Below are 27,580 nucleotides of genomic sequence, written 5' to 3'. Positions count from 1 at the left end.
CGGCGGCGGCGGCGCGCCTCGTGGTGACGGGGGCCGCGCGCGGGGCGGGGGGAAGCGCCCCCGCCCGCCCGCCTGTTGAGCGCCCGGCTCCTTCCCCGGCGGCCGGGCTGGGAAGCGGCGCCTTCGAGGAGCGCAGCGTGCCGGCAGCTCGGCGCGCCTGGGAAGCCCCGAGAGGCGCTTGTGAGGGAGCGGCGGCGGCGGCGGCGGCGGCGGGGCTGGGCTGCTTCAGGTGGCCGCCGCCGCCGCGCTCGCTCGCCCGCCCGCCCGCCGGCCCGCCCCTCCTCGGCCGCCCCGCCCGCCGGCTCCTCTCATGAGCCGGGCGAGCGCGGCGTCGGCGGCCGAGGCGCTCTCCGTGCCCGGCGGGGTTCATGAATGGCCCTGACATGGAGGCGAGCGCGGCGGCCCCGGGCAAGAAGGCGCGGCGGGAGAAGCGCTGCCGCGCCTGCTGCTGCGCCGCCTCGGCCGGGCCCCCCGCGCCGGCCCCGGCCCCGGCCCCGGCCCCGGGGGCGCGGCTGGGCGCCGTGGCCTGCGAGGACCAGTTCGACTGCAAGGAGCTGGAGTCGCTCTTCCAGAACTACAACCTGAAGCTGGAGCAGACGTCGACGCTCAAGGCGCTGGCCGTGCTCATCGTGCTGGCGGCCGGCCTGGCGCTGCTGGAGCTGCTTTCGGGCCCCCGCCTGACCATCTCCAAGGGCTCCCACCCGGTGCACTGCATCATCTTCCTCTCCCTCTTCATCGTCACCAACGTCAAGTACCTGCAGGTCACCCAGCTGCAGCAGATCGTCAAGCTCACCTTGCTCTTCACCTTCACCTTCGCCTTCCTCTGCTGCCCCTTCTCGCTGGGCGCCTACGGCCTGGAGCCCCCCAGCGCCCCCGAGCAGGGCATGTGGCAGCTCATGCTGGTCACCTTCGTCTCCTACGCCCTCCTGCCCGTCCGCACGCTCTTGGCCATCCTCTTTGGCTTGGTGGTGGCCGTCTGCCACCTCATCGTCACCGCCACCTCCGTCAAGGCCAAGAGGCAGCCCCTCTGGAGGACGGTGAGTGCCCCCCCCCCAGCCTGGTGTCTTCCCCCTGCCTGGACCCCAAAGAGCAGAGGTGGAGGCCATGGCCAAAGAGCGTCTGCCTGCTTAAAATGGGGGTTTCTTTCTTGGAAAAAAAATCACGAGATTGGCTCGGGCGACTGTGAGATTCTTAAAATATATATTGGCACGGGTGGATTTCTTCTCAAGGGCCTCCCTGTGAACAGACTGATTTAGTCCTGCACACACTCCCAGGCAGTTCTGACTTCATACAGGTGGCAAACTTTTGTTCCGAGGGAAGTTCTTGGAGTGGAAGAGCGTGGGGGGCCTGGAGGCCAACTGGGATTACCTGGCAGGAGCTGTCAATCCCGCAGCCTAGAATGGCATGTGGGGTGCAGAATGCAGTGTTGTATGGCCACTTGTCTTCTCATGCATATGGGAATGTAGTGCTTGATGTAGGCAGCTTGCAGGGCAGTCCTAAGAACACTTTCCTGGGAGTAAGCCCCATTAAGTAGACTGGAGACAGTTTCTGAGGAGACCTCCAAGATGGGTTTTGCAAAGGGTCCAGATGTGAGTCTTAAGGCAGGATGCCCAAGTCCCGTCAGTGTGTACAAAAAATGGCTTAGAATATCTAAGGGGGCAGGGAGCGGGCGCCCGGAAGACACCATGTGTTTAATGGGCTTGCCTTGGAGGAAGCAATTTTGTAACTGTCTGTGGATGGCCTGTCAGATTCTTGTGGTTAGTTTCGTTTAAAATTGCCTATTTGTGATGACTAAGGAGACTTGAATGCCAAATAGCATGCAGATATTATCTCCGTCAAGCCCTGGTATATCACAAAGTTTGAATAATACAGCAGAGTTAGAGTCGCAGTGCAGGATGGCAAAACGAAGGAGAGAAGTCTCTTTTTTTCTATGAGATTATTTGCAAATCCGAACATCTGGAATGTGTTTTGTAATAAACTAAACCGTTGACTTCGAGTGTCAAGGTCAGATGATATATATCTCAACTATGCAAACGAACCCTCTAATCACAATTATGGGGATCGCTACCTCTTCTTCCTAATTTCATAACTGAATGGATGCCTTCCTCAGCCCGTCTTGACCTCCTGCGCCTGAACCCCAAAGGGGAATCCCCCCAACCTCCTCCCCGTGTCCAAGGCATTCCTAACCCACCTTCCCTGTAGCAGTGAGCTTCTTTCCTCCACTGTTTCCGCAAAACAGTTATTTAGTATGTCATTGAGCTTCCTAACCATCTTTTCTCTCTGAATTAATCCTGTGGAACAGCTTCTCTGCCGCATCTTTAGGAATGTGCTGCTGCAAATTCCCCTCCTCCCCCAACACATAGTGGCTATTTATAGCCCTGCAGGGCTTCCTCGGGTGCCCATCGCTTTCCGGGCTTGTTCTGAGAATAAGTGAGGGAATCCGCAAGGTTGGCTTCGTTGAGAAGACGCGCTTAGGGCTCTGTTCTGGATTCTATTCTTGTGAATCTCAGTCGATTGCCAGTGGAAGAAAATGCAGTGGGTTGTTCTGTTTGGCTGTGCGTAAGGCTGTTTAAATTATTATTGTTTTAGAGGAAGCGATGTTGTGTTTGGGAGAAATCTACTTCAGAACTGTGAAAAAAAATAATTCTTGGGGGAAAACTAACAGTTGCTTCTGTATCTTCTTTCTGATGTTGTTTTCCCTAGCAGCATAAGAATGTGTCGTGACACACAAACACACACACTCTCCGCCACAGCCATGAACACAACCCACAGGCGTAGGCACAAAGTCACGCCCGCTTGTTCATAGGTCTGTATCCCTCTGGATTTTCAAACACAGGCTCACCTACAATATATGCATGCACAGTAGATACAGAGAGGGGGGGAGAGACAGCTAGGCAAGAGGTGGGTTTACAGCAACATGCGGGATTACTCTTGGCTCACTGCTGTTGAGCTGGTGGACAAAATAAATTGTGTGTTTTTAGGGGAGAGAGAGAGAGAGAGAGAGAGAGATTATCTGAGTAAATCATAAAGCTCAGCTTACTGGTAGTCTATTTTAAGTACAAGCTTTGGAGCTTCAGTGAGAAAGTGGGAGAATATAGGAGCAGTTGAAATTGAAAGGATGGTGAAGGTATCAGAATGTGTGCCAAAATCCACACTGAATGACTGTGAGGTTATACTGTAAGATTTGCATACTGGAAAAATCCCTCAGCATTTCATTCCTAGTAAGAGTGTGAACAGTTTATACCTTTAATGTTGCGTGCATCTGTTGCTTTTATCTGCACTGCTTTCCCCCACCCCTCAAAATGTATAAAGAAACAAACTTTCCTTACGGTTTCGGTGGGTGTATATTTTATCTCACAGAAGGTAAAAAGTGCCATTTTGGCAAGCAGCATTTCCCCAACACTTTTGGCCCGTGCACCAGCCTGTCTTCTGCTTAGTCCGGAAGAGTTAAGTGCAATTTCCTTAAAATAGATTTAGTTAGCAATTAAATCTCATTGGCTTCAATGGAATTGTTGTTGCCTTAATTGTACGCAGAACTGTAGCCTTAAGCTTTACAAGTAAATCTTAAGCAAGTAAATCCTACTTAAACCAATGTGACTTACTTTCTGAGTAAAGAAAGTGCTTTCCAGATGTTAGTGTTTCACAGATAAATAATTCTGTTTCCTCACAAAGTCAATTCCATTGGGCCCCGGAGATATTCACATTTCTCAGCCTTGCATAAGCCAATGGGAAAATAGGTGGCTTCGTAACTTGAAATATATATTGCTTTTCTGTACATGTAAGGGCAAAATACCATATAGCAGAACAAAAGGGTGGTAAAGTAGTTTCCAACAAATACAAATGCCTGGTGAATTCTGTACTTTCATTCAATCCACTTTGACAATCTACACATTCTGCATCCACTTACTTGATGTGTACCTGCAGGATTGCAGTCTCACATGCAAGCTAGCTTAATAACCAAAGTAAATGTCACATTTGTGTAGAATAACCCATTAAACGAAAGATTTGAATATTACAAGATCAGTAGCATCTGTTATGTAATTCTCCTTTTCCAGAATTTTAAGTAACAGTGGTTGGGGTGAGGGGATTGGAACAGAAGTATGAAGTGGCATTTTTTAAAAAATGGAATATTTTGATTACCTGTAAGCAGATCAAAGGGAATATTTAACAGAGCTGCGCTTCATCTATCTTAACACCCAAAGTAGGGCAGAAATATAGACACACAATCTCTGATGCAACACAAAGTTGCATGCAGGGCTTTATTTCTGGGAAAAGAGGTGGTGGAACTCAGTGGGTTGCCCTCGGAGAAAATGGCCACCAGCCATGTGTCCATTTTCAAGAGGTTCCGGAACTCTGTTCCACCGCATTCCAGCTGGAAAAAAGCGCTGGTTGCAAGTGATACACATATTGGGGGAAGCCACAGTGAGAAGAGTAAAACAATCAGTGCTGCCTCCAGGATTTTGGAGTCCTTGAAGAAGGCACTTTGTGGAGTTTTCTCGACTGGAAGAGCCAGGGTGTGCCTTCTTTCGTGCCTTCTCTGTTTCCCGGGAGCTCTGAGAATGGCACCATTGGTGAAATGGGACCTTTGCTGCTGTTGGGGGTTCGCCAGGCTCTGGAGCTAGCCTAGGTGTTAACTGTGCAAGCAGGTTGGGAGATACATAGCCAGACCACCCTCTTTCATTTGCAGTGCTGATTGAGACGTATGGTTGTGAAGGCAACTCAGGTGTTTATAGGGGAGATGTTTGAAAGTAGGTGAAAACTAGGGAGCCAAAGAGGTGGTTGGAGTGGAATGGTGAACTGTGCCAAGGGCGTGAGCGTTTGCGTGGTTCAGATATTTTTGGTGGCATATCTAGAGCTGTTGAGAGAGGACGGATGGGTGAATGATCTGTGGGACGAGTATGTTCTATGTTAAGAACTGTTCTGAAATTCTTGGGCGGGGGGGGGGGGGGTTCCTCTGTTCTCCAGGTTCTAGAACTTTGAGGATTGGCTAAGTAGATGACTGGCTTGCCAGAATATTGCATCCCAAGAAACAGAAATCCAGGTGCCATATATAAATGGGGGGGGGGACGACGACGACACATGTTTTGTATTTTATATGGCAGTTGTACAGAAATGCTCAATTCTTTTATATTTGCCCATATATAAGTACACTTGCTATTTCTGGGGCAAACATCAGATGAAAATGTGTCCATATTTTAAAAGGAGATTACATATGGGTGCTCTTAGAAATTTGAATAATTTAAGGAACTGTACATTATTATTTCCCCTTTATCTTAGCAAAGGAAGAATAATCTACCCCACCTTAATTTTGTGTTGTACAATAAGCAATATTCTAATCATGCTTGAAGTCACTTGTCTATTCATATAACTGGGAAGAGTTGCGATCTAATGCTGTAGTAACACCAGGTTTTTTACACCGATCCTTCAGTTTGCTCCTGCTTCAGTTTTATAGATTTATATTATAATTTCACCACTCACTAGCACGACCTTCTTGTTTGCTCTTGTATGTATCTCGTGCTGCGGAAATCACTTGTGTGTGTCCCATAGTCTTTTTCAAGAGAGCTTTCAAAGGCTGGAAGGAGAAACAGTCAATGTTGTCGGTCTTAATAGAAGAATACACAGAAAATTGTAGGATAGGAAGGGCAGGTGTCAGTGAGTATGCACAACAGATAGTGTGTGAAGCCTTTTTCTAACAAAAGAATGGCCAACTGCTCTTGCTTTCCCCAGCAAATTTATTCTTCTTTCCTTTCTCATTCAGAAAACCTTTCATAATGCTCCTTTATTTTCACCAGCTGTTTCAGGTGTTTGTTCTTACAGGTGGGCATTTTAGGGGCTTCCTATCGTGTTCTTATAGTGGCATCTTAGTGATGCAGGGCATCTTATATTAGTCCGTGGGGTGTCTTCTTTGTTGCCTTAAGCCTCATGATTTGATTTCCTGCTCAGTGTCATGTCTGCATGCCATTCATCCATGCCATTCATGTATTGCCCTGATCTGTGCCCTGTAGTGATATCCCATGTGCTTTCATGCCATGCTCATATAATGTAGCCATTATAATCATTCCATCTTTGGCCTGCCTGAAAATGAAAGTACTAATGCTAATTTTTCAAAGAAAGTAGCCAGACTGTTATATCTCAAAGTATGCTCAGTGACCTTGCAGCTGTATTGTAACTCTTCACAGAGGAAAGAGGGAGTTTTGATTCCTTGTAATCTTCTGCCTTTCTCTGTCCAGACAAAGCTATTGTGTTCTCATGGAACTTTTTAGGATTTTCACGCCTAAATGCTAACTGCTCAAAGGGAGGGGGGAATAGTGCTCCTTATATCAATAGGGCATATGCTTGCATACTCATTCCTGCCAACCTATCCCATCTATGGATGTACCCATGAACTTAATGGATCTCTGAATAAAGTCCTTTTCAACCAATGCACTGGAGTGCTTGCTGTGAGGGGTCTGGGGGTCTGCCATGGACTGCCGTCCCTAGAACTGACACTCAGTGGCAACTACAGACTGCACATGGCTTTGTGGAAGGACATGTTAAATCTGGAGAATGTGTCATATTCCTCATGTTCTTTTGCTTAGAGGAGCTACTGATGAGTTTTGGAATCCCTTGACTTTGGAGAAATGAATTTGTCATTTTGGCTAGTTTATAAAGTAGTTATATTTTGGAAAGAATTAAGACAATGGGTGTGTGGATAATATAACTTGGTTTTCTCATTTAGGGACCAATCCTAAGTAGTTCTTCCCAGAAGTAAGTCCCATACTATTCACGGGGGTTTACTTCCAGAAAAGTGTTCTTAGGATTGCAACCTTATAGATCAAATTGTTAAAGACAGTAAGATGTTAGTCAAATATTCTCAAATTTCTTTAGTATTAGTTTAGCAGAACCAGGCTAACACCTACACAAGGGCGTTCTTGGCTTCAAGTTGTATTTTGGTAATATTTGAGTGCAGTCACATAACAGGCAGATTGACAATATTTGCCTCACGGTAAATATTTGCCTCACAGTAAATAGACTGGCATCTCAAATCCAATGTGTAGGCCAAGCTTCCTACTTAGAGACAAAGTTCTGCACAAAAAGGATCCCTCAGACCTAAGCCAGGGGGGTTAGGACTGGGCAAGCCATGTACAACGGCTCTTTCCCGTGCAGAGTACATGGCACTCTTAGATTAATCATATCATTCTAAGGAAATGAAGCATTTTGATTCTAGAAGAGGTATAAATGGTGTTCTGGCATGGTAGGAAACTGACTCTGCATGCTTCTGTCATCTGGGAACCATAGTGATTATGAAAACCATCTTTCGTATAGCATAGGACATGAGTTCTCAGCCTTTTTGAGGCTGCAAGCACTTTTGGAATTCTGGCACAGGGTGGCGAGTGCAACCACAAAATGGCTGCTGTAGAAGGCGGAGCCAGCCACAAAATGTCACGGAGTGAGGCCGTGCATAACTCTTCAGCATTTTAGGCAGAAGCTCTGTTCAACAGGATGGCTATTAAAATGAACATATTGTTTAAAAATATTTTCTTGCATACACATAGGTTACCACCAGTCACACAGTAAAGACCCTTGTGTTGTGGTGGCAGCTGCTGCCAAAGCAATGTTTGAAAAATATTCACAACCAATCAGATCTCCAGTGGCTGACTGGAAGCTCTACTGGGCAAAAGCCCCACCTAGCCCAGTCCACTTTCTAAAAACACTTGGTGGGCGTCAGGAAAGGTACCAGCAGGCACCATGGTGCCCACAGGTACCATGATGTGGAACCTTGGCATAGGACTTAGTGATACTGAAAGATAAGAAAGATTCTAATATATGAAACTGGGGTGGAAGTGCTCATTATATAACAACAACAACAACATTCAAATTATATACCACCCAAAAGGACAATTTCACTCCCACTCAGAGCAGTTTCCCAAAGTATGTTATTACTAGCAACTATACCTGTTGTGTGAAAAAATGCAGTGGGCTCTAGAGAACTGATTTGGTGGGCCCCCTTCTGGTGGCGAGTGGGTGCTTCGCAGTGGCCTGGAGGCCAGAGTGGGAGGGCACTGAGAGGAGGCACAGGGAGGAGTGCTTCGTTGATTCTGCGGGCCCCCTCCTGGCAGCAAGTGGGCGCTTCGCAGTGGCCTTGAGGCCAGAGTAGTTAGCAATGCGCCTGCATGAGGATAAAAAATGAGTTGTCGCCAATACGGCTTGCCTTTTATATAGTTGGATTATCCCCACAACAATCACCTTGTGAGGTGGGTGGGGCTGAGAGAGCTTTGAAGAGCTGTGACTGAATCCAAAGACGATTCAACTATGTTATAATCCCAGCCTCTCATTCTTCAGTCCATCTTTTCCAATGTTTAAAGGCATTTCATGTGCGTTTCAGAACATTATCTGTTCATTCAGTTGATTACTTAAAAGACACTGTCCCCCCAAGAGCACAACAGCTCAAGCAATTAGAGATGAGATTTCTTGGTGATATCTCAGGTGTCAGCCAATCAGCACTCTCCAATGCTGGTGCCTGCTGCAAATTTGTAGAATAGTTCTTCCAGACCTCATCCTTGGAGGGGATAGTTGGGTTTGAATTAATTATTGTGAGGGCACATTCAAGTTAGCTTTTACTGCAGTAAATTGGATGTCATTGAATATATTGACTTTCTCAGTAGTGGCTTTCTCAGTAGTGGCACCGTCTTTAGAATGCCTTTGCCCTTGATGCCCACCTAATGGGTACTGTGTAGGTATTTAAGCATTTTGGTCTATCTAGGCTTTTAACCGAAGCTTCCCCTCAGCTTTTAATTGCTGTTTTGGAGTTTTTCTCTGCTGTTATGGCCTGATTGATGTTTAAGTGAATTGCTGTTATGTTGATTTTGGCCACAGAGATGTGGTTGGTTTACGGCGGTTGGTTTTATTATTGTCAGGTTAGGATGATTTTCTTGCTAGTGGGATTAGTTTTATATAAGATATATATATATATTTAAAAAAAACACTTCTCAAACGACCTCAAGCAGTCATAATGTCATAGACATTTTAAAAAATAAAATAAACAAACAAATATTTCATTGTACCCATTGGGTTGGATCCAGACTAAATTTTCAGTCAGCAGAACTTTCCTGCCTCCTGCCCCCTGCAGCTTACTGTTCTATACAAAATGCTGCTCCTGGGGCATAAGGGACCCCCAGGAATAGCATGGGGGTCTGTAGCAAGAAGGAGGAAATTAGTAGAAATTACATTTCGGCTGGATCCAACCCACTGTGTAGTTCAGACTAGATTTTTATTGTCTCAGCCAAAGAGCCATTTACAAAGTAATAGTAAAAGCCTTCATAGGTTCAATAAACTCTTATGAGTGGGATCGAACCTGTTGGTAAAAAAAGGAGGGGGGGTCCCCTTTGACTATGCTGAGAATTCTGGGAAGTCATGTGGGCCAGGGGTAGTAGTTGGCAAGGGAATTGCATGAGATGGAGTGAAAAATGTGGCTAGATCCACCCCAGTATGATGCAAGACATATTACATTGAACCAAAGATCATAAAAAATAACCTCATCAGACATATATGTTTACACAAAGTCCTATCCAGTTTTGGTAGATATGCCCCGAAACACAGTACAGTGGTGTACAGGATGGTGTGGTAGTGTATATTAGAAAGGAGTTTGAGACTTCTACAGTAACTTGCATCCTTGTAAAGGGGCTTGCCAATCATATTTAGGATGCTGATGACCTGCCTTTTTGTTGTTTGTGATTATTTTGGCTTTTTCTCATCAACCACTGTCTATTATATCTGTTTCTGCTGCTAAATTTGCTCATCTTAAAATCACTTTCATGTCAGTTTTTGGTCAAATGCTTGTTTGTTGCACAATATCAGCCTTTTGTGTCCAGGAGCCTTTGCTATGTTGATGGGTTATTTGTGAGGGGTTTTTTTTCTTTTCTCATTAATAGGTATATGCCTCTGATATTATATTTCATATTTCCAGAAGTATGACTTCCTTTAGTTTTTTTTTCTTTTTTCATTTCCGTTAACACAGCTAACTGAAAACTAAGGTAGCAATTCATTTTAGCTGAATAAAGAACCTTGGTTTGTATAAATGAAGAAGCATTTTTTGATATTAAAAGAAATTAATAGCAAAAAACATGAAGCGTGTCCTGAATCAAGAAGTATCCAGGCTAAAAAAATGTAACAAGATCCTATTAAACTTCTGGGTTCTTCAGTATTCCTCCGATGAAAATGTGTATTCTTTTTTCAATATGATCTGTGATAGTTGCATTTCAGTGGAGCAGCATAATGTCCCCCTTAACAAGTTCTAGAAAGCATATGTTCAAAACAAGCACTTTCCAACTGTCTTGGAAACATATTGTTCCATCTAGACATGATAAATCTCTTTGTATTGCAAGTTTTTGCTTATCTTATTTCTGCCTTTTATTTTTCTATCCATTTTTTATTTTATTATTATTTTTTATTTGTCATTTATAGTCCGCCTTTCTCACTGAGTCTCAAGGCGGATTACACAGCGTGAGATTAGTGCAGTCAATTTCAAGGACATTTCCATAAACAGTGCCATAGGGTAAATAAACACGATTTTACAGAGATATAGCATTAGTAAGAATCCAATACGGAGTTGAAGAAATGCTGAAACAGAACATAAGCAATTCTAGGGCTGACATTAGACCACATGAAGCACAAGTAGCTCATAGGAGCACGTGTTTAAGAGAACAAGTAGTACGTAAGGCAACATAGTGGTGACGTCTATGGCCCTTAACTCATTAGCAAAGCATCTGAGAGCCCCTCCCTACAATACAAAAGCCTTTTTGAATAATTCAGTTTTGCATCATTCGCAGAAAGCATGGAGAGTGGGGGGTCTCCTGACCTCCTCAGGCAGGCCATTCCACAGGGTAGGGGCCACCACAGAGAAAGCCCATGTATGGGCTGCTGTTGATTTCTCCCATGTACAGGATGGCACCTTTAGGAGACCCTGTTCAGAAGAGCAGAACTGCCATGGAAGAACTTAGGGAAGGAGGCGGTCCCGTAGGTATGCCGGGCCAAGGCTGTGTTGAGCTTTGTATGTGATAACCAATACCTTGAATTGAGCACGTAGCTGATAGGTAGCCAATGGAGTGACTGCAGAATGAGGGTGATGTTCATGTTCCTGCTCGCTCCTGAGAGCAGTCCTGCCACAGTGTTTTGCACTAATTGAAGTCTCCTAGTTAATTTGGATGGGAGACCTATAAATAGTACGTTACAATATTCAAGTCTTGATGATACCATGGCATGAATCCAGGTGGCCAGGTCAGTCATGTTGAGGTAAGAAGCCATCTTCCAGGCTACGGTGAGGTTGTAAAAGGCATTTTTTGCAGCCACCTTAACTTATTGTTCTAGTAGTAGCACTGGATCCAATATAACCCCTAGCCTCTTAACCTTGTCTGCAAGGGTCAGATGAACGCCCTCGAAAGTGGGGAGTACAATGTCCTTCAAGATCTCTGCCTTCCCAACAAGCATTACTTCAGTCTTGCCTGGGTTCAATTTCAGTTTGTTCATTTTTAGCCATTTCACTACTGTCAGGCAGTGATCCAAGATTTCTACTGCATCCTGAGGGGACCTGGATAGCGAGATACAGAGTTGGGGGTCATCTGCATATTGATGACATCCAACTCCATAGCTGCAAATGAGTTCGCCTAAAAGCTTTACATAGAGGTTGAATAACAGGGGAGATAAGATTGTGTCCTGTGGAACCCTACAAGATAGCTCCCATTCTGGAGACAGCTGACCTCCAACAGCAACCCTTCAGGTCCATCTCATGAGAAACTATTTAAACCAGTCCAAGGCACGTCCTTTTTATTTTTGGCCCCTACATTTTATCAGTTTCACTCCTTTTTGACATTGTGATTTCCTTACTCCATCTGTTTTCAGCTCAAGATTTAGTTATTAGCTTGAAAGTGCCTCCTTTTTGTGGTTTCCTCATATGACTCTACTTTGCGTTCACTTTATTCTCTTGGACTCTTTCTCCCCCACCCTCCAGATTTCTGTTTCCCAGGTGCTGTCTTTGGAATGCTCTCCCTTCTAGCTTTTAATAATCATCTTAAAATGCACTTATTTCCTATAAGCATATGCTTCATTTTATTATCAGTTTAATGTCAGTTGTAGGCTTTCTGACCAAGCCTTTAAAAATAATTGCATAAAATTCCTAGTTGTTAATAAATGATTAACACATCATAAATATTATTACATCTTGTGCTGTAAAAATCATAATCAAGTATTTAAATTCTGTATATAGAATATCTAGTTGCAAAACTTTTAAAAGTTGGGGTTTCGGTAACCAAAACTTGCCAAAACCACATAGTTCAGGCCCTGGCAAGCTAGTCATGTGTTGAGGTCCATTTGGTGTTTGGTAAGCCCAGCTGGCACAAACACAAAATCTTACTCTTTTGTATTCAGTTTCTTAATGGTTCTGCTCACCCCTGTTGTCTGTACTCCACTCCCATTTAGGAACTGAAGCTCACTCTTGAAGGGATCAAGAGGTGGGCTGTATCATTGCTGAACAGAAAAACCTAGCATGGAAAAAACTGCCAACTGCTCTGTGTGTGTGTGTATGTGTGTATACTCACATGATAGGTAGGGTTGCCAGGTCCCCCTCCCCCCTGGGCGGGAGGTTGGAGGCCTGGCACCTACCTTTTGATGTCCCTCTCTCGCTCCCAGCCTTCATGATGGCGTCACTTCTGGGAAGTGATGTCATCATGGAGGCCATGTGCCACCCTGGGAAGGCTCCGCAGGGGGCCCGAATTGGGCCACTGTGGAGTGTGGGGGTGCTGCTGTGCTCCGCAGCAGCCCAATTCAGGCCGAATTGGGCCGAATTGGGCTGCTGCGAAGTACCGGAGCACTCCCGCATTCCGCAGCAGCCCAGATTGGGCCACTGTGGTGCAACGGAGTTTGCCGCACCACCCAGGAGTGCGCCTTGGGAGGCACGTTCCCCCTCTGCCAGCTAGGTAAGCAGAGGTGGGGGTTGGGGGAAGGGAGTGGGGGATCTCCTGCCCCCAGTGAGTGACTGGCAACTCTATAGTAGGGTTGTCAACCTCCAGGTGAGACCAGGGTACCAGGAGATCTCTTGGAATTACAATTGATCTCCAGATAATGGAGCTAAGTTTCCCTGGAGAAAAGTATGGATAAAAAGTATCCATAGAGTATGGATTCTCTATGGAAGGACTACACAATTTATGAACAACCACGCTAGGGCAAGAAACAAAATTGTTGTGCTCAGTTTGAACGCTACAACAAACTGTGATTTGCTTCAGACCAGTCCAAGGACTTCAGAAGTTTGTTGCAATACAGGAGTTTTGCTCAGAAGATTCAATACATTTATTGTGTATTGTGCAGCTTTTTCAGTGAATTTTTATGGATGATAATGCCTCTGTTCCACAGGATGAAGCTAAGCGCCTATTGGGAATATTCCAGATTAGCTAAAGTAGAGCACAATAGCATAATCGTTAACAGTGAAATCCTAAGCAGAATTACTCCAGTCTAAGACCATTGATTTCAGTGAGTTTAGACTAGATTAACTCTGTTTAGGATTTCACTGTTAAGTTATTGACATGAAAAGACAATGTCAGGATCAGTCTATGATCGATTAATGTGTGGTTGTTTCAGTAAGACAAGAGGGGAAGAATCAAATTCACCCACAACAGCGAAAAACTTTTGGTTGGTCATAGTGGGGAGTTAGACTAAAGTAACAGAAACAAATGATTTCTTTGTCTTTAACAGGAAAGAAAAGTGTTCAACATTGTAGCATCATTGCATCTCTTTTCACGAATAGTTTGGATGTGCAGTCCACTGTGGATCTCATAAGCCAGCGGTGCATTGCAAAGAGCACTTCTGGACGGAAGTGCTACCCAAACATTTTTTATTAAGGATGGCAAACTTGAAGTCAAATTAGGATAAACGTATTTAAAGATATACAGTCATTTTTAAAAATCGGGATTTCCTGTATATAGTGAAGAATGTGTCTTACCTTCTCCCATATATTCTTCCCTACATTTGATCAGGTATTGTTCCACCTTTCTTCTTTTACTGAGATAAGAGCAGTTTGGATGTCATAGAGGCTGCTATGCGGTACTTCAAAATAAATTTTTATATATATTTTTCCAGAAAACATACTTTTTTATATCTTAATGCATTTTTGTTTTGCTTATTTACAAAGGTATTTCCTGGTTAACACTCTGTTTTTAAAGATTTTTTAAAACATGGTTAGTGCTTTTACTATTGCTGTTAATTTGATCTATATTTGATTTTTATGTTGAAATTGCTGGCACTATTTATGGTCTTATATTTATTAACGCATGTCACATCAGGCACCTTAAGTAGGGAATGTGGTTTATTAGTACGTATGTAAATAATAGTCTCTAACATGGAAGGTGCTATACTATTCCCACTGTAGTTACTGGGGCTGCCAGTTCCCCGCTGGGGCCAGGGGACCCCCCACTCCCACCATTCCCCCTCACCTTGCTTACCCAGCTGGCGGGGGGGGATGCGCCTTCTGAGGTGTGCTCCCAGACCACGTAGCGTGCTCCTGCGTACTGCAGCAGCCCATTTGGGCTCGATTGGGCCCAAATTTGCCCCCTGCAGAGTGCAGGAGCACTCCCAGGTGGCACTTGACCTGTGCAATGATATCACTTCTTGTGCGAGTGAGGGGAGATCAAAAGGTAAGTACCAAGCCTCCACCCTCCTGCCTGGGGGGTAGGGAGACCTGGGAACCCTAGTAGTTACTGTTGAGGGCATCTTGTGCTGCAATCCCCCAAATATCAGCTGATTCCGCACACGTTGGATAATGCACTTTCAATGCACTTCATCAATCGTTTGAGGTGGATTTTTTGTTCCGCACAAAAAAATCTGTTCCAAATGATCTATAAAGAGGATTGGAAGTGCATTATCCAATGTGTGCGGAATCACTCATCGACTGCCTGATGATCTGACCTGTACAGCTTCTTTTGGGAATTGCGGGCATGAACCATTTAAAGGGTTGTGAGGAATTAAACATGCAACATGTTAAACTTTTGCCTCAATTTATGTTCTTTAAAATCACATCCTGCTTTGAAAGTCTGTCTTAGAATATACAATATGAGATTTCCCCAGCAACAAGGCATACAGCCTCTGTAATATGCCTAAGGTGTATAATTAATTGTTTGCACAAGGTAGCTGGTAGAGATTTTATAGCAAGTATAATAGTCCCCCCCCCCCCCCCGGCTGAGTAAATTCAATTCATTCACATTTTTTAATGGCAAAAACATATTCCAATGTTCTGTAATTCCACTTATGAAGCTTTCTAAAGAGACTAAAGTAATTATCTGCCCACACAAGATTAGGAAATAAAGGTAATATTAATAAACATGTAAAAAGTTATGTTTCAAACATATACATTTCAGACATATTGTCAAGTCAGAAGAGAATACTGTGTTTGAAAAGCACTTAGCTTTCCCTTGGTCTATTTTCCAGGTAAAGCTGAAACTAGATCACGCATTTCCAATTTTTTTTTTTGCAGCAGCAGCATTAAAAAGAGAGAACCTTGCAATTTACTCAGGCATTATATCCTGTGGTAAATCCAATACCTTGAGGTCTGAGGCAAAAAAAAACATTTTCAAAGAGTTTTTTCCTCCCCACCGCTAGGCAATTCTTGTAATCATATTATGATGAAATCATTTTTAAAGGAAATTGGCAATCGGTTCCGGATGCTAATCTTTCTCATTCTGCACTCCGCAACAGCCTTCAACCTCGGGACAGGCTTTCTCTGTGGAGGCCGGAGGAACTTATCATCTGTTACAGCCAACCAAAAAACTGCCATGCACTGCACAAGGAATTTTGTTCAGAAAAAGCCGCCTTAAGTGGGGAGTGAGTGACCATATACGTCTTTCTTTAGGGCTCCTTTGTGCCTGAATGTCTTCCTGTATGCATATCACTTCTGTGTTGGAAAATCTGTATACCATCATCTGTAATGGAAACTCACGCTCCTTTTGATGTAGGCATATGTGTTGTAAAGCCATAGCAAACGTGATTTCCCATTGTGTGTATATTTATCACGCGTGACTAATAAGAGAACATGCTGCATATGCCTTATATGAAAGTGATGGCTGTGTAGGAAAATCATTTGGGTGTGAAGTGTCCCTTAATGATAATTACCAAGGAAGAAGATCAAGTACTTCATTCTACATTTTCATAAACCTTTAGGAGTTACGCTGCTTTTTTTTTTTTTAAAAAAAATTCTTTATTGGCTTTTCCTTTGAAATTTCATCAGGCATCTGCCAACATGTTTTCAAATCTTTATCTGCAGCTGCAAGGCCCAGAAATTTGCTTAACTGGGAATATCATGACTTGTCTTTCATGCCGTTTATGCTTTCTATTTTAGTTACACGCACACTGTTGACACTCAGATGCTAGTCTTTATCTAGCTGTCGTCTTTGCTTCTCTCTGCCTGTCAGTCTGCTAGTGGTGGTTCGTGAGCTGGATGCAGGGGATATCTTAGCTTCCACAGCTTTGCATGGCTGGGGGCGGGGGGGGGGGGGGAGGCACTGCCAGAGCAGCTGAATCCAGAGGTACAGCACTGTCTAGACCACACAAGTGCCCAGTGGCTAGCGAAACCTGGCACCAGCAAGTGATGTCACCACTCTACTCTCCCATTGGGCTTCACCAGTCACTCAAGAGCTGGGCGCCTGTATGGGACTGCAGCAATGACCATTGAAGCTCTTAACAACAACAACATTCAATTTATATACCGCCCTTCAGGATGTCTTAACACCCATTCAGAGTGGTTTACAAAGTCCTCATAACAAAACACCCTGTGAGGTGGGTGGGGCTGAGAGAGCTCCAGAGAACTGTGGCTGACCTAAGGTCACGCAGCTGGCTTCAAATGGAGGAGGGGGGAATCAAACCCAGCTCTCCAGATTAGAGTCCCACGCTCTTAACCACTACACCAAACTGGCTCTCTCCTTGTCCTCTCTTTGTTACTGTCCCTGCTGGTAAGAACGCTGCCCCCCCTTCCACTTCAGTGAAGGATAGAGAAGAAGGTTGGGATATTCCCTCCATTCCCCTGTCACAGGGTGCTGCTGCTCACATTCTAATGGGATAAGGAAACAAAATCCAGGATGGAGCTATGGAGCTGAAGTAGTTAGATTGTGTGACTTTTGGGCTTGATGGGAAAATTTAGGGCTTACTGTAGGAGCAGACAGTGTTGTTTCTGATTCCTAAACAAAATTTTAGGACCACAGTCCTAAATGATCTCTGGATAAGTGAAAGTAATTATACCTTAATGGCAGCTCTCATGCTGGTGAGGTCCCTGGCCCACTCAGCAAAGGCACCCTTGATGTGTGGGTCGCACATGGTTGCCAACGTGTGACTCCTCAGTGAGAGGCTGCAGCTGGGACACATTGCCCTGTTGTAACCTTCTTGTAAGCAAGTGCACTCCTGGAACAAGGTCTGCATGTCCTGCATCTGGGTCTAGGAAGGAGGCCATAGCACTCTGAAGTGAATGTTGTTGCTGTTATTATATACCGCCCTCCAGGACAACTTAATGGCCACTTAGAGCAGGCATTACAAAGTGTGTGATTATTATCCCCACAACAATCACCCTGTGAGGTGGGTGGGGCTGAGAGTCAAGCTACAAGTGACGCCTGACACAGGTTGGACACTTGTCAGCTTCCCTCAAGTTTTGATGGGAAATGTAGGCGTCCTGGTCTTGCAGCTGTAATGGAGAGCCAAGCTGTAAAACCAGGATGCCTACATTTCCCATCAAAACTTGAGGTAAGCTGACAAGTGTCCAACCTGTGTAAGGCGTCACTTGTAGCTTGGCCCTGAGAGAGCTCCAGAGAGCCATGACTAGCCCAAGGTCACCCAGCTGGCTTCAGGTGGAGGAGTGGGGAATCCAGATTAGAGTTGCCACTCTTAACCACTACACTAAACTGGCTCAAGTGCATGTGAATTTACGGGTATGTGAATTTGCACATCATGGTGAACTTCTGCTAGCATATCTCCAGGACAGAAACACTCTTCCTGCACCGTGCTTACTGAGCCTCTGCTCCCTGTGTTGCGGGGACTGCTAACAACTGCTAAGTGTTGCTGTGCCAATATACAGTAGATAATATTGTAGATTCCTCTTCTCTTGAGTCTGCCCATGTAAGACGCTGTGGGTTATTTTGTAGATGTAGGATGCGATGAAATAGGAGCAGTCTCCTATAAGTAGACTTGTAAATAGCCATTGACCTAGTCGATGTCAGGATAATTTCTAGGTAGCCAGTCGGTGAAGAGAAGCATGTTTAAATGGGAAGAAGGCCGCGTGGTGTTTTACGTTCAGCTCACTGTCATGCCACAAGTAAATAGCAACGGTATGTATGAGTGGGTGGGCTAGTAATCTTTTTGTGGGCCAGCTACTTCTGTGGACTTGTTTGGAAGGCTATATCTAAACAGCGGACGGCAAAAAAACACATTGCCTTAATAATGGACATATGTGGGAAATAGTTGACCTGTATAAACTGTTCTCTGTGTCACACATGCAAAGTGAAGCATGCTGCATTTTAAGCATGGTTTGAGAAAGCTGTTTCAAGAATTTGTTGCTTAAAATGCCCTTATCTACCATGCTGATGGTGGGGGAGCACAGTTTAATATCGAGAGTGCTGCTAAACTGCATGCGTTTGGGGCATTGTGAGTGCTCTGTGTAATGTTCATAGGTCAAATTAGCATGGCCTTTTGCAAGTTAACATTTTAACAGTAATGATCTCTAAACACATGTTGTTTGTATGCCAAACAGACATTACCCTCAGGGGTCTTCTACAGCTGTAACTTAATTGCAGACTAACCTGGTTTATTATAGAGCCCTCAGCATAACAGGATTATTTTGGCATTATATAGAAAGCACACAGTAATTTTTCTAACCAGTTCCCTCTTAAAAGGGAGTCATTATTAGATACTTTAAAAATCCCTCGTGGGGCATTATGTATATAAAAAGTAAAGTCGATCATCTGATTGCAATTAGTAAATGCTAAGGGCTTGATCCTACCTCTTGATTTATGGATGGATTTAGCATTTATTAAACGGAAGTGAAAAAAATCAGATGCAGCGTGCCAGACACTTGGCTTTCTTTGAATAGGTCATCTCTTGCATGGGTCTTCTAATGAACTTCAACCATCAGAAGTAGTGGAGTTCAGCTCTAGAACTACGACACACACAATTTTGAGCCATAACTCACTTGTTTAGCTTATTTCCTTTGCTGTGGATGTCATACTTTAGAGTTAGGGCCTGCCACACTCGGCTTGTAGGTTCAGAGGAACACCGAAAGAGGACAAATTGCTTGTGATAAAAATGGTACTTGTTGAAGATTGACAAGGTCATAGAGGCAGGGTGGGGGTTACATATCAAAGCAAAACTAAGCGTACAACATTGCTCTCTGAAGAATTGGACTTCCTTGTTAGTCCTCTTGAGATATCACTGGCGGGGGGTGGTGGGAATGGGACCACGCACTAATCGCTGGTCACATATCCACACAGTTCTCCATCAGCCCCTAAAATTCAAAGACCTTAAGGCTTGCTTAGTTTTTAAAAAGTTGCTGCAGTTTAACTGCAAGCAAGTGCAAGTACCTCTCTGTGGGATGGCTTCCTACTGCAGGGTGTTTACTGCCTTCAGCATTATCTCCGCTAGGGTTGGGGCTAACTGGCTCAGAATTGGTGGGGCAGCCCTTAAGCAGAAGAGAGCAAATGGTGGGCATTCATGGAATCCTAGAATGTCTCACTATCTCCTTGCGATGCCGTAGTCTTTTGTGCGGAAATCTTCTATAGTGGACTAATGTCTACTATATTTGATTCTGGTACTCTCTTACAGGCCCTGACCTGGATAGCCCAGGTGAGCCTGATCTTGTCAGATTTCAGAAGCTAAGCAGAGTCGGCCTTGGTTAGTAATTGGATGGGAGACCTCCAATGAAGACCAGGGTTGCAGAGACAGGCAATGGTCAACCAGCTCTGTTAGTCTCTTGCCATGAAAACCCTACCAGGGGTCGCCATAAGTCAGCTATGACTTGAGGGCGCTCTCCACTACCATTCTTTAACAGATTGGCCCCAGTTGACCTACATGGACTGCATATCAGACATCAAGCTCTCCCACTAATCGAACAGTAGTTGGGATGGACTGATCCTCTGGTGCCTTGGTGCCTGAGTGGATTCTTGTGGGTTTCATTCCCCCAAGAACCTCTCAGACTCCCAGCTGGTTCATAAGGAATTTTCTGTTGAGAATGGTTAGTGCCAGAGTGTCGGGATCTTCTTTTATGCATTTTCAACGGCCATCTTTCATTCTTTCCAGTCTGCTCTAGCCCAGTTCTTGTGTGTTAAACATTCTATGGCCATGAAAGTACCTTTTGACATCACTCCTAGAAGATTTTGCTATGATAAGCCATCTGCTTCTTTCTGCTGCCGTGAGACACTTCTGCCAATGGCTGAAAGGGGCAATCCCCAATGATTCTCTTCTCTAATGGGAATTCTCATTGATTCCCCAACATTGTGCCTAGAGTTTTTCCTGGGGGGTACCACAAAATCCAGAGCAGTATTGGAGAATGCAGTTGACCACATTGAGAGTTTGCTACCTGGCAAAATGGAAAATTAGCTTGAAACAGCTTTGTTTGATCTATCACTAGATCTAATAAATGCCGGCTGACTGTGTGGATAGCTAAATCTACACAAGAGTGTAGCCATAACTAGAGTACTACGACAACTATGGTTGTTGGCATGGGAGAACTCCCCTCCACCCCAATACAATACTCCCCAATGTTAATGTTTGTGGATTTGCAGATATCACAAAAACCAAAGTACTCTGGACAACACTTGGGGATGCCGCTGTACTGCACAATGGTGCGCAAACACTGTCAGTTTCCAGGAGCCAGAGGAGGAGCACATGGCAGCCAGCTGGAGAATGGGAGGGAAGGGGGGGAAGATGAGGCAAGCTGAAAGTGAGGGAGGAGGGAATGTGGTCCTAGTGGCAGGGGGTGGGGGAGAGCAGCGCTATAGTAGGCAAGTCGCAAACAGAGATGAAGGAATAGGATTTTCCCGCCTCACTTTTTCGCAAATCCCTGTCTTGTTAATACTGGATGTCAAGAAGGGCAGGAATTTGGAATAGGATAATGTTCTTCATTCTGAGATACATTCCTCATTTCCATCTCACTGTAGGTGCCTTACCTCTTTTATGTGTCTGCCTGCCTGCCTGCCTGCCTGTCTGTCTGTCTGTCTGTCTGGTACTGCTCATACGGCTATTGCCTTAAACAGAAATTAAAATGGGAAGAAACTTAGTATCATTTCTCTGATGTTTAATTATTGCCCCTCTATATTTTGCTACAGAAAGAGTAACGGAATCATTTGTATCCGATAATAACCATGTCACCTGTGCTATTCGGTAGATCCATATTTTTTTAAGGAGAAGGATAATTAAGCTAGCCTTCAACTCATTAAATATGGGACTCTCTATAATCATATGTTCAATGGTTTCAATTTTATTATATGGGCAAGTTCTGTTAGCATATGGTACTTTCTTGTTCTTGTATCTATCCTCCAAAACTTGCCTTGACAAATTAGCCACTCCACCTCTCAGCTAGTTGGCATGAACTTGACAGCAACACTCTTATCAAGTTCATCAAGGTACCAATTCTTCTGAGCCCACTGTATGTAGTATATTGTCGTACGTAGTGATCTGAAGTCCAGGGTGACAACCTTTAGGTGTTTTCAGGCGGTTAGCTGTGTTGGTCTGCAGTAGAAGAGCAAGATTTGAGTCCAGTCGCACCTTAAAGGCCAACAATATTTTCAGGCACTTTTGAGAGTCAAAGCTCCCTTTGTCTGCCTCTTTGAATGTTGAATGCTTATCACTTTTAGGTGGGTCATGGAACCCCAGTGGCAGGGTTGTGAGCACCTAGAGAGGCACTGGTAGTTTGTTTTTAAAAAATTTTTGGACGCTTTTTGGCCGGACCAGCTGTTGGTATGCCTGTGCCACACTTCATGCTTCTCTTTATACACATGATAAGAGGAGAAGCAGGATGATGAGCCGAAGTCACCGAGCAGGAGAAGGTGGCTTTTTTTCTCAGGCATGTTTGGTGTAGAGTTGCCAGGTCCCGGTTGGGAAAGTCTTGGAGATTTTGGGGGGCGGAGCCTGAAGAAGGTGGAGTTTGGGGAGGGGAGGGGCCTCAGTGGGGTAGAATTCCGTAAAGATCACCCTTCAAAGCCGCCATTTTCTCCAGGGGAACGGATCTCTGTTGCCTGGAGATCAGTTGTAATTCTTGGAGATCTCCAGCTATCACCTGGGGGCTGGAAAGCCTAGTTTGGAGACATCCATCTCCACATAAGCCCTGCCCTTCTCCCTAAGCGTGGGCTGACCAGCCTCTACCCCTTTCCGGTCAGTCACCCAGTGCTGTCCACTTGGTTGTTGGCGTGATACTCCCCTTCCACTGGTGAATTAGTATCTCTAACTGCCTTTCTTCCAGTCGCTTGAATCTGATGTCATATGACTTTGTGTCATGTTGTAGCTCAGTAGTTTCCATGCTGCTGCTGCAGGGGGCAGGGGAAGGTTAAAGATGGGTCCTATATTTGAAAAGTTTGAAGACCGCTATTGCCATTAAAATAAATTTCAGAGAGATATTTTTGTATGAGATGTGAGGCAAAAACATCTCGTACTGTTCTCCCTGTGTCGCCTTTGAAGTCAGTGATCAAATATCTCTTCAACAAAAGGATAAAGCTGGGAAGTTGTTACTCCTGCCGTTAAAACGTTAGTTGCTTAATTAGCTGTGTGTTGGATGAATAACAATTTCTTCTAGACGAGTCAGTATGTGCAGGGAGATGGGCTAGCTATTTTTCATGACTAATTATAGATGCATAAACGTACACAGAGATGCAGTATCAGAAAGGGAAAGATTTGCAAAGGATGAATTAACTCTAAATCTTCTTCAATGCACCCCTCAGGCTTCTCTTTCTGTAACATGTCATTTTGTGATTGATTTGACAAATTAATACGTATATTTTTTTAATCCGGAGTCCGTATTATTTAACCAGGTATGCAGCAAATGGTGTCACTGGATACTAAAAATACTACCCATTGTATTTCTGTGTGGAAAAATCAATGGGAGTTAGCATAGCATCTGTTCAGTTCTGTCTACAAACTCCGCTAACTATCCTGTATAAAGAAGCAGCTTCTGGAATACCATCCTGGCAGCGCTTAATGAATGTTAGTTATCAGTTATGGAAATTTCAACTGTGAAAACAAAACCTTAGTTACAGGATCACAAAATGATATCCTTGTACTAAACTGAACAGAAATCTGAACATTCACAATGAAAGATATTTTTGTGTGATGTTCGTGTGGTTTTACCATGCAGTGTTTTGTACAAGATTGTGAGCATTTGTTGCATTCATCAGATGTGCAGGTAAAACTCTTTTTGAAACAGTCTTACTGAGACACACCAAAAATTGTTACAATGTCTATATTTAAAATGTCTGGGTAATTAACAAACAAATCATGATAAAATGCAAAAATAATGAGTCAAATGCAAATTGTAGCAATCATATATAATCACATGGTGCCCATTATCAATTATAACCAGATCTCATACTACGCTAGTGAAGGAGCCCCCAACCTGGCACCCATGGGTGCCATAGTGCCTGCTGACAGCATTCCTGGTGCCTGTCAAATGTTTTCAAAAACTGGGCAGGGCCAGATGGGGCTTTTGCCCAGCAGTGCTTCTGATTGCCCACTGGAAATCTGATTTATTGTGCAGATTTTAAAAGAGCACTCACAATGATATCTGTGGCAGCAACTGTCACCACTGTGTGACAGTGGGTAAGCTGCTTCTGTAAGCATCTTCACTGTGTGCAGTGAAGTAGGTAAGCTGTGTGTGCTTTAAAAATATTTTTAAACAATATGTTCATTTTAAAATGCGTCATCTTAACTAGAGTTTCTGCCTGAAATGCTGAAAATTTACTATTAGAGTTAAGTATAATCTCATTCCCTCTGTTTTTGTGGTTGGCTCCACCTCCAGTGTAGAAGTGCCATTCCCCTGCCTGGGGTGGGGGATCCCCTGCTCGCGCCCATTTACTTGGCTGGTGGGGAGGGCACACTCCTGCACCAACAGCGCCCTGGTTTGGGCTGAAACGCCCCTGCAGCGGGCCCATTTTGGGCCGTATCATGCTGGTGACGTCCCTGGTCCACTCAGCAGGCCGATACAGCCCCTTGGTGCCTGCGGGAGCGCTTTCAGGCTGCCCTTTGACCCACACGATGATGTCACTTCCCAGAAGTGACGTCATCACACAAGCTAGGAGCATGCTCACGCGAAACCAGGACCTGGGCTGCAGCGAGGTAGGCGCTGGGTTCCCAATCTCCCGCCAGGGGAGTCAAGGGGCCTGGCAACCCTACTCCAGTGGCAGCCATTTTGAGGGTGGCTCTGCCTCTTGTGGCAGCCATTTTGGGGTTGCGCCTACCAGCTTGAGTCAGAGTTCCAAAAGTACTTGCAGGCTCCTTGTCTTAGTGTTTTTTAAATCAAAGGTACAATGGTAGGCCTAGTGAAAATATTCCATATTTGGCCTTTATTTCATTATGCAAAGCAAGAAGACATTACTGAGGTTCCCAGGAATCTTCATCCATCCATCCATCCATCCATCCATCCATCCATCCATCCATCCATCCATCCATCCATCCATCCATCCATCCATCCATCCAATTAAAAAATTATTAGCTGCCTTTCCTTCAAAGGTGTTCAAGGCAGCTTACAATAAAAATATTTTTTATAAGTTAAAAAGTGTTAAAACGTAGTTAAAATACATTAAAAAGCAGTCCTAAATAAAACTTTCTTCAGCTGCCTCCTGAAACTAGAGTGTGAGGGGTCGAGGTACACCTCTCTGGGGAGATTGTTCCACAGTCATGGACTCTACTTACCTGCCAGGCGAGATACCACGATAACAGTCATGGACTGCCACTGAAAAGGCCCTCTCACATGAACCCACCAACTAAGCCTCTGTGGTTGATGGGACACTCAGGAGGGCCTCCTTCTGTAATCTCAATTCCTGGGCAGGAATGTATGGGAGAAGACGGCCCTTCAGATTCCCTGGTCCCAAACCATGTAGGGCTTTAAAGGGCAGAACCAGCACTTTGAATCGGGATCAGAAGCAGATTGATAGCCACTGTAGTTGCGGTAATATGGGAGTCTCATATTCCATTTAGCTGACTTCAACTAGCAGTCTAGCTGCAGCTTCTGAACTGTCTTCAAAGATAGCCCCCCACATTGCAATAGTCCAGCATGGATCACTGTGCTTAGATCTGATTGAACCAGGAACGGACGCAGCTGAATCAACAGCCAAAGCTGAGCAAATGCACTCCGAGCCGCCACAGTAATTTCTAAGGTGACCACCGTGTCAAGCAGTACTCCTGAGCTGTGGACCTGACTTTTCAGGGGGAGATCTCACATCGCTGCTCAGCCTTTCTACTAATCCAGAGAACCTCTGTCTTGTCAGGATTCAGTTCCAGCTTGTTCACCTTCATCCAGCCCATTAATGACTCCAAGTAGTGGTTCAGAACTTCAACAGCATCCTTGGAATTAGATGGAAAAGAAAGACGGAGGTGGGTATCACCCGTATAATAGTGACACCACAATCCAAACCTCCTGATGACCTCTCCTGGTGGGTTCATGTAAATATTAAATAACATGGGGAATAAAACCGAGCTCTGTGGGACTCCTGTGGCATCCCGGTCTTGCAGCTTGGCTCTCCGACTGCTGTCCAATGGACTTTTCAACTGTCACTTACCCAACATTCCGCCAAGCTGCCTACATTTCCCACCAAAACTTGAAGGAAGCTGACAAGTGTCCAACCTGTGTCAGGCATCACTTGTAGCTTGGCCCTAAAAGAGAACATTCTGTCTAAAGCAGGCAAACTGTATTTGCCGAAGAGAGAAAGTTTATGATCTGTGTGACTGTACCTATGTAAAGAAACTTTAAGCACTGAGAATTATCTTTGAAACCATCAAGCTTAAAAGAATAGTATGAAACCGATACGCTACTTGTAAAAATAAAAGTTTTTTTTTCTTTAATCCCACAGTATCTGTTATTCCTATATCCTTTTCCTTTCCTCAGGGCCACGTAGTCCCATGAAGAAACCTGACGTTTGAGCATGTAATTAAAGGGGAAATTTAAATGACTTATCTTGGAATATAATTCCTGGTGGCAACAGTCTACCCCAGAGGGTGTAAGAAGAGGGTTAAAGGTAAAATCTAACTGAAACATAAAGAGGGACTCTTAACACCTCCAGATTTGATATTTTTTAAACAAGATTTGGCAGCGCTGAGAGACAGTGACTCTGTTGATGGCCTTACAATCTACCCTAGCTTTTGGGCAGTGGCCAAGGCTCAATGCCAATGTCTTTGGCATTTTAATTTGAAAAGATCTTCAGGAGCAAGGCACACCACTGAATTTGTGTTGGTCTAGAAGAGCAAGATTCAAATCCCATAGGCACCTTAAAGAGAAACGAGATTTTCAGGGTTTTGAGAGTCAAGCTCCTTGTGTCAAATACGAGTAGGAATGGAGCTCCCTAAACCATTCACTGCTGCACTGTTCTTGTTGTCCAAATTATTAAACAATGCCCAAGTTTCTGTCTTTGCTGTGGTGCCTTCTCAGACTCGTATGTGAAGCTGCCTTGTACTGAATTAGAGAATAAAACACACAACAACGGACACCTGTCAAAAACCAAAGACTAAGAAACACCCTGAATGAGCCAATAGACAACTCACCAAAATATTATAAAGGAGCTAAATTTGCATTAAGGAATACCTCCTGCTGTGTAAAGCCCATGAAGCAAGATACACACAATCAAAGTCCACTAGTGAAGAATATGATTACATGCACTGCATTCTGTACAACTGCATTAGAACTATTTGGAAGCAAGATATTGCACTGTACCTGATGGAGATTTCTGTTTGAAATGGTGTGTTACTGGCTACCGGTAATGAACTTTGTGTATATCTTGCTTCATCATCTTCCTTGTGGTTGATGTATTGTTTTTGATGTATCCAGCGCTCCTTTTCGTAGCAGCATTCATTGGTATACAGCCTTGCAACAGCTTTACACAGCAGCAGACATTACTTAATGCAAATTTAGCTCCTTTATCATATTTTGGTGAGCTGTATATTGGCTCATTCGGGGTGTTTCTGATTCTTTTGTACTGAGTCAGACCATTGTGCAATCATGGTCAGTATTGTCTACTCAAAACAGCAGCCGCTCTCCAAGGTCCCAGGTAGGGATCTTCCGTATAAACTACCACCTGGCCCTTTTAGTTGGAGATCCTGGGGGGATTGAGACTGAGAGCCAAGCTACAAGTGACGCCTTACACAGGTTGGACACTAGTCGGCTTCCCTCAAGTTTTGATGGGAAATGTAGGCATCCTGGTCTTGCAGCTGTAATGGAGAGCCAAGCTGTAAAACCAGGACGCCTACATTTCCCATCAAAACTTGAGGGAAGCTGACTAGTGTCCAACCTGTGTAAGATGTCACTTGTAGTTTGGCTCTGAGACTTTCTGCAGGCCAAGCAGCCCCTCGAGCTACACACGATTCTCAGCTGTGCAGCTTTCCTCTC

The 27,580-nt window shown here is 44.5% G+C and overlaps 1 protein-coding gene across 1 annotated transcript in view; it reads left to right on the top strand.

Moving 5' to 3' along the window:
• Nucleotides 1–368: 368 nt before the first annotated feature.
• The window catches only part of ADCY1 (adenylate cyclase 1), a 198,041-nt gene continuing 170,829 nt past the window's right edge, over nt 369–27,580 (top strand). The window contains exon 1 of the mRNA XM_054991780.1: nt 369–1,037. Within this exon, the coding sequence (XP_054847755.1) occupies nt 369–1,037 (669 nt within the window). The remainder of the gene's footprint in view (nt 1,038–27,580) is intronic.

The sequence above is a fragment of the Eublepharis macularius genome, chromosome 11, assembly GCF_028583425.1.
Source record: "Eublepharis macularius isolate TG4126 chromosome 11, MPM_Emac_v1.0, whole genome shotgun sequence".
In the NCBI taxonomy this organism is placed as follows: Eukaryota; Metazoa; Chordata; class Lepidosauria; order Squamata; family Eublepharidae; genus Eublepharis; species Eublepharis macularius.
The sequence above is the reverse complement of the archived record's forward strand: the minus strand, read 5'-3'. Positions and strand labels throughout refer to the sequence as shown.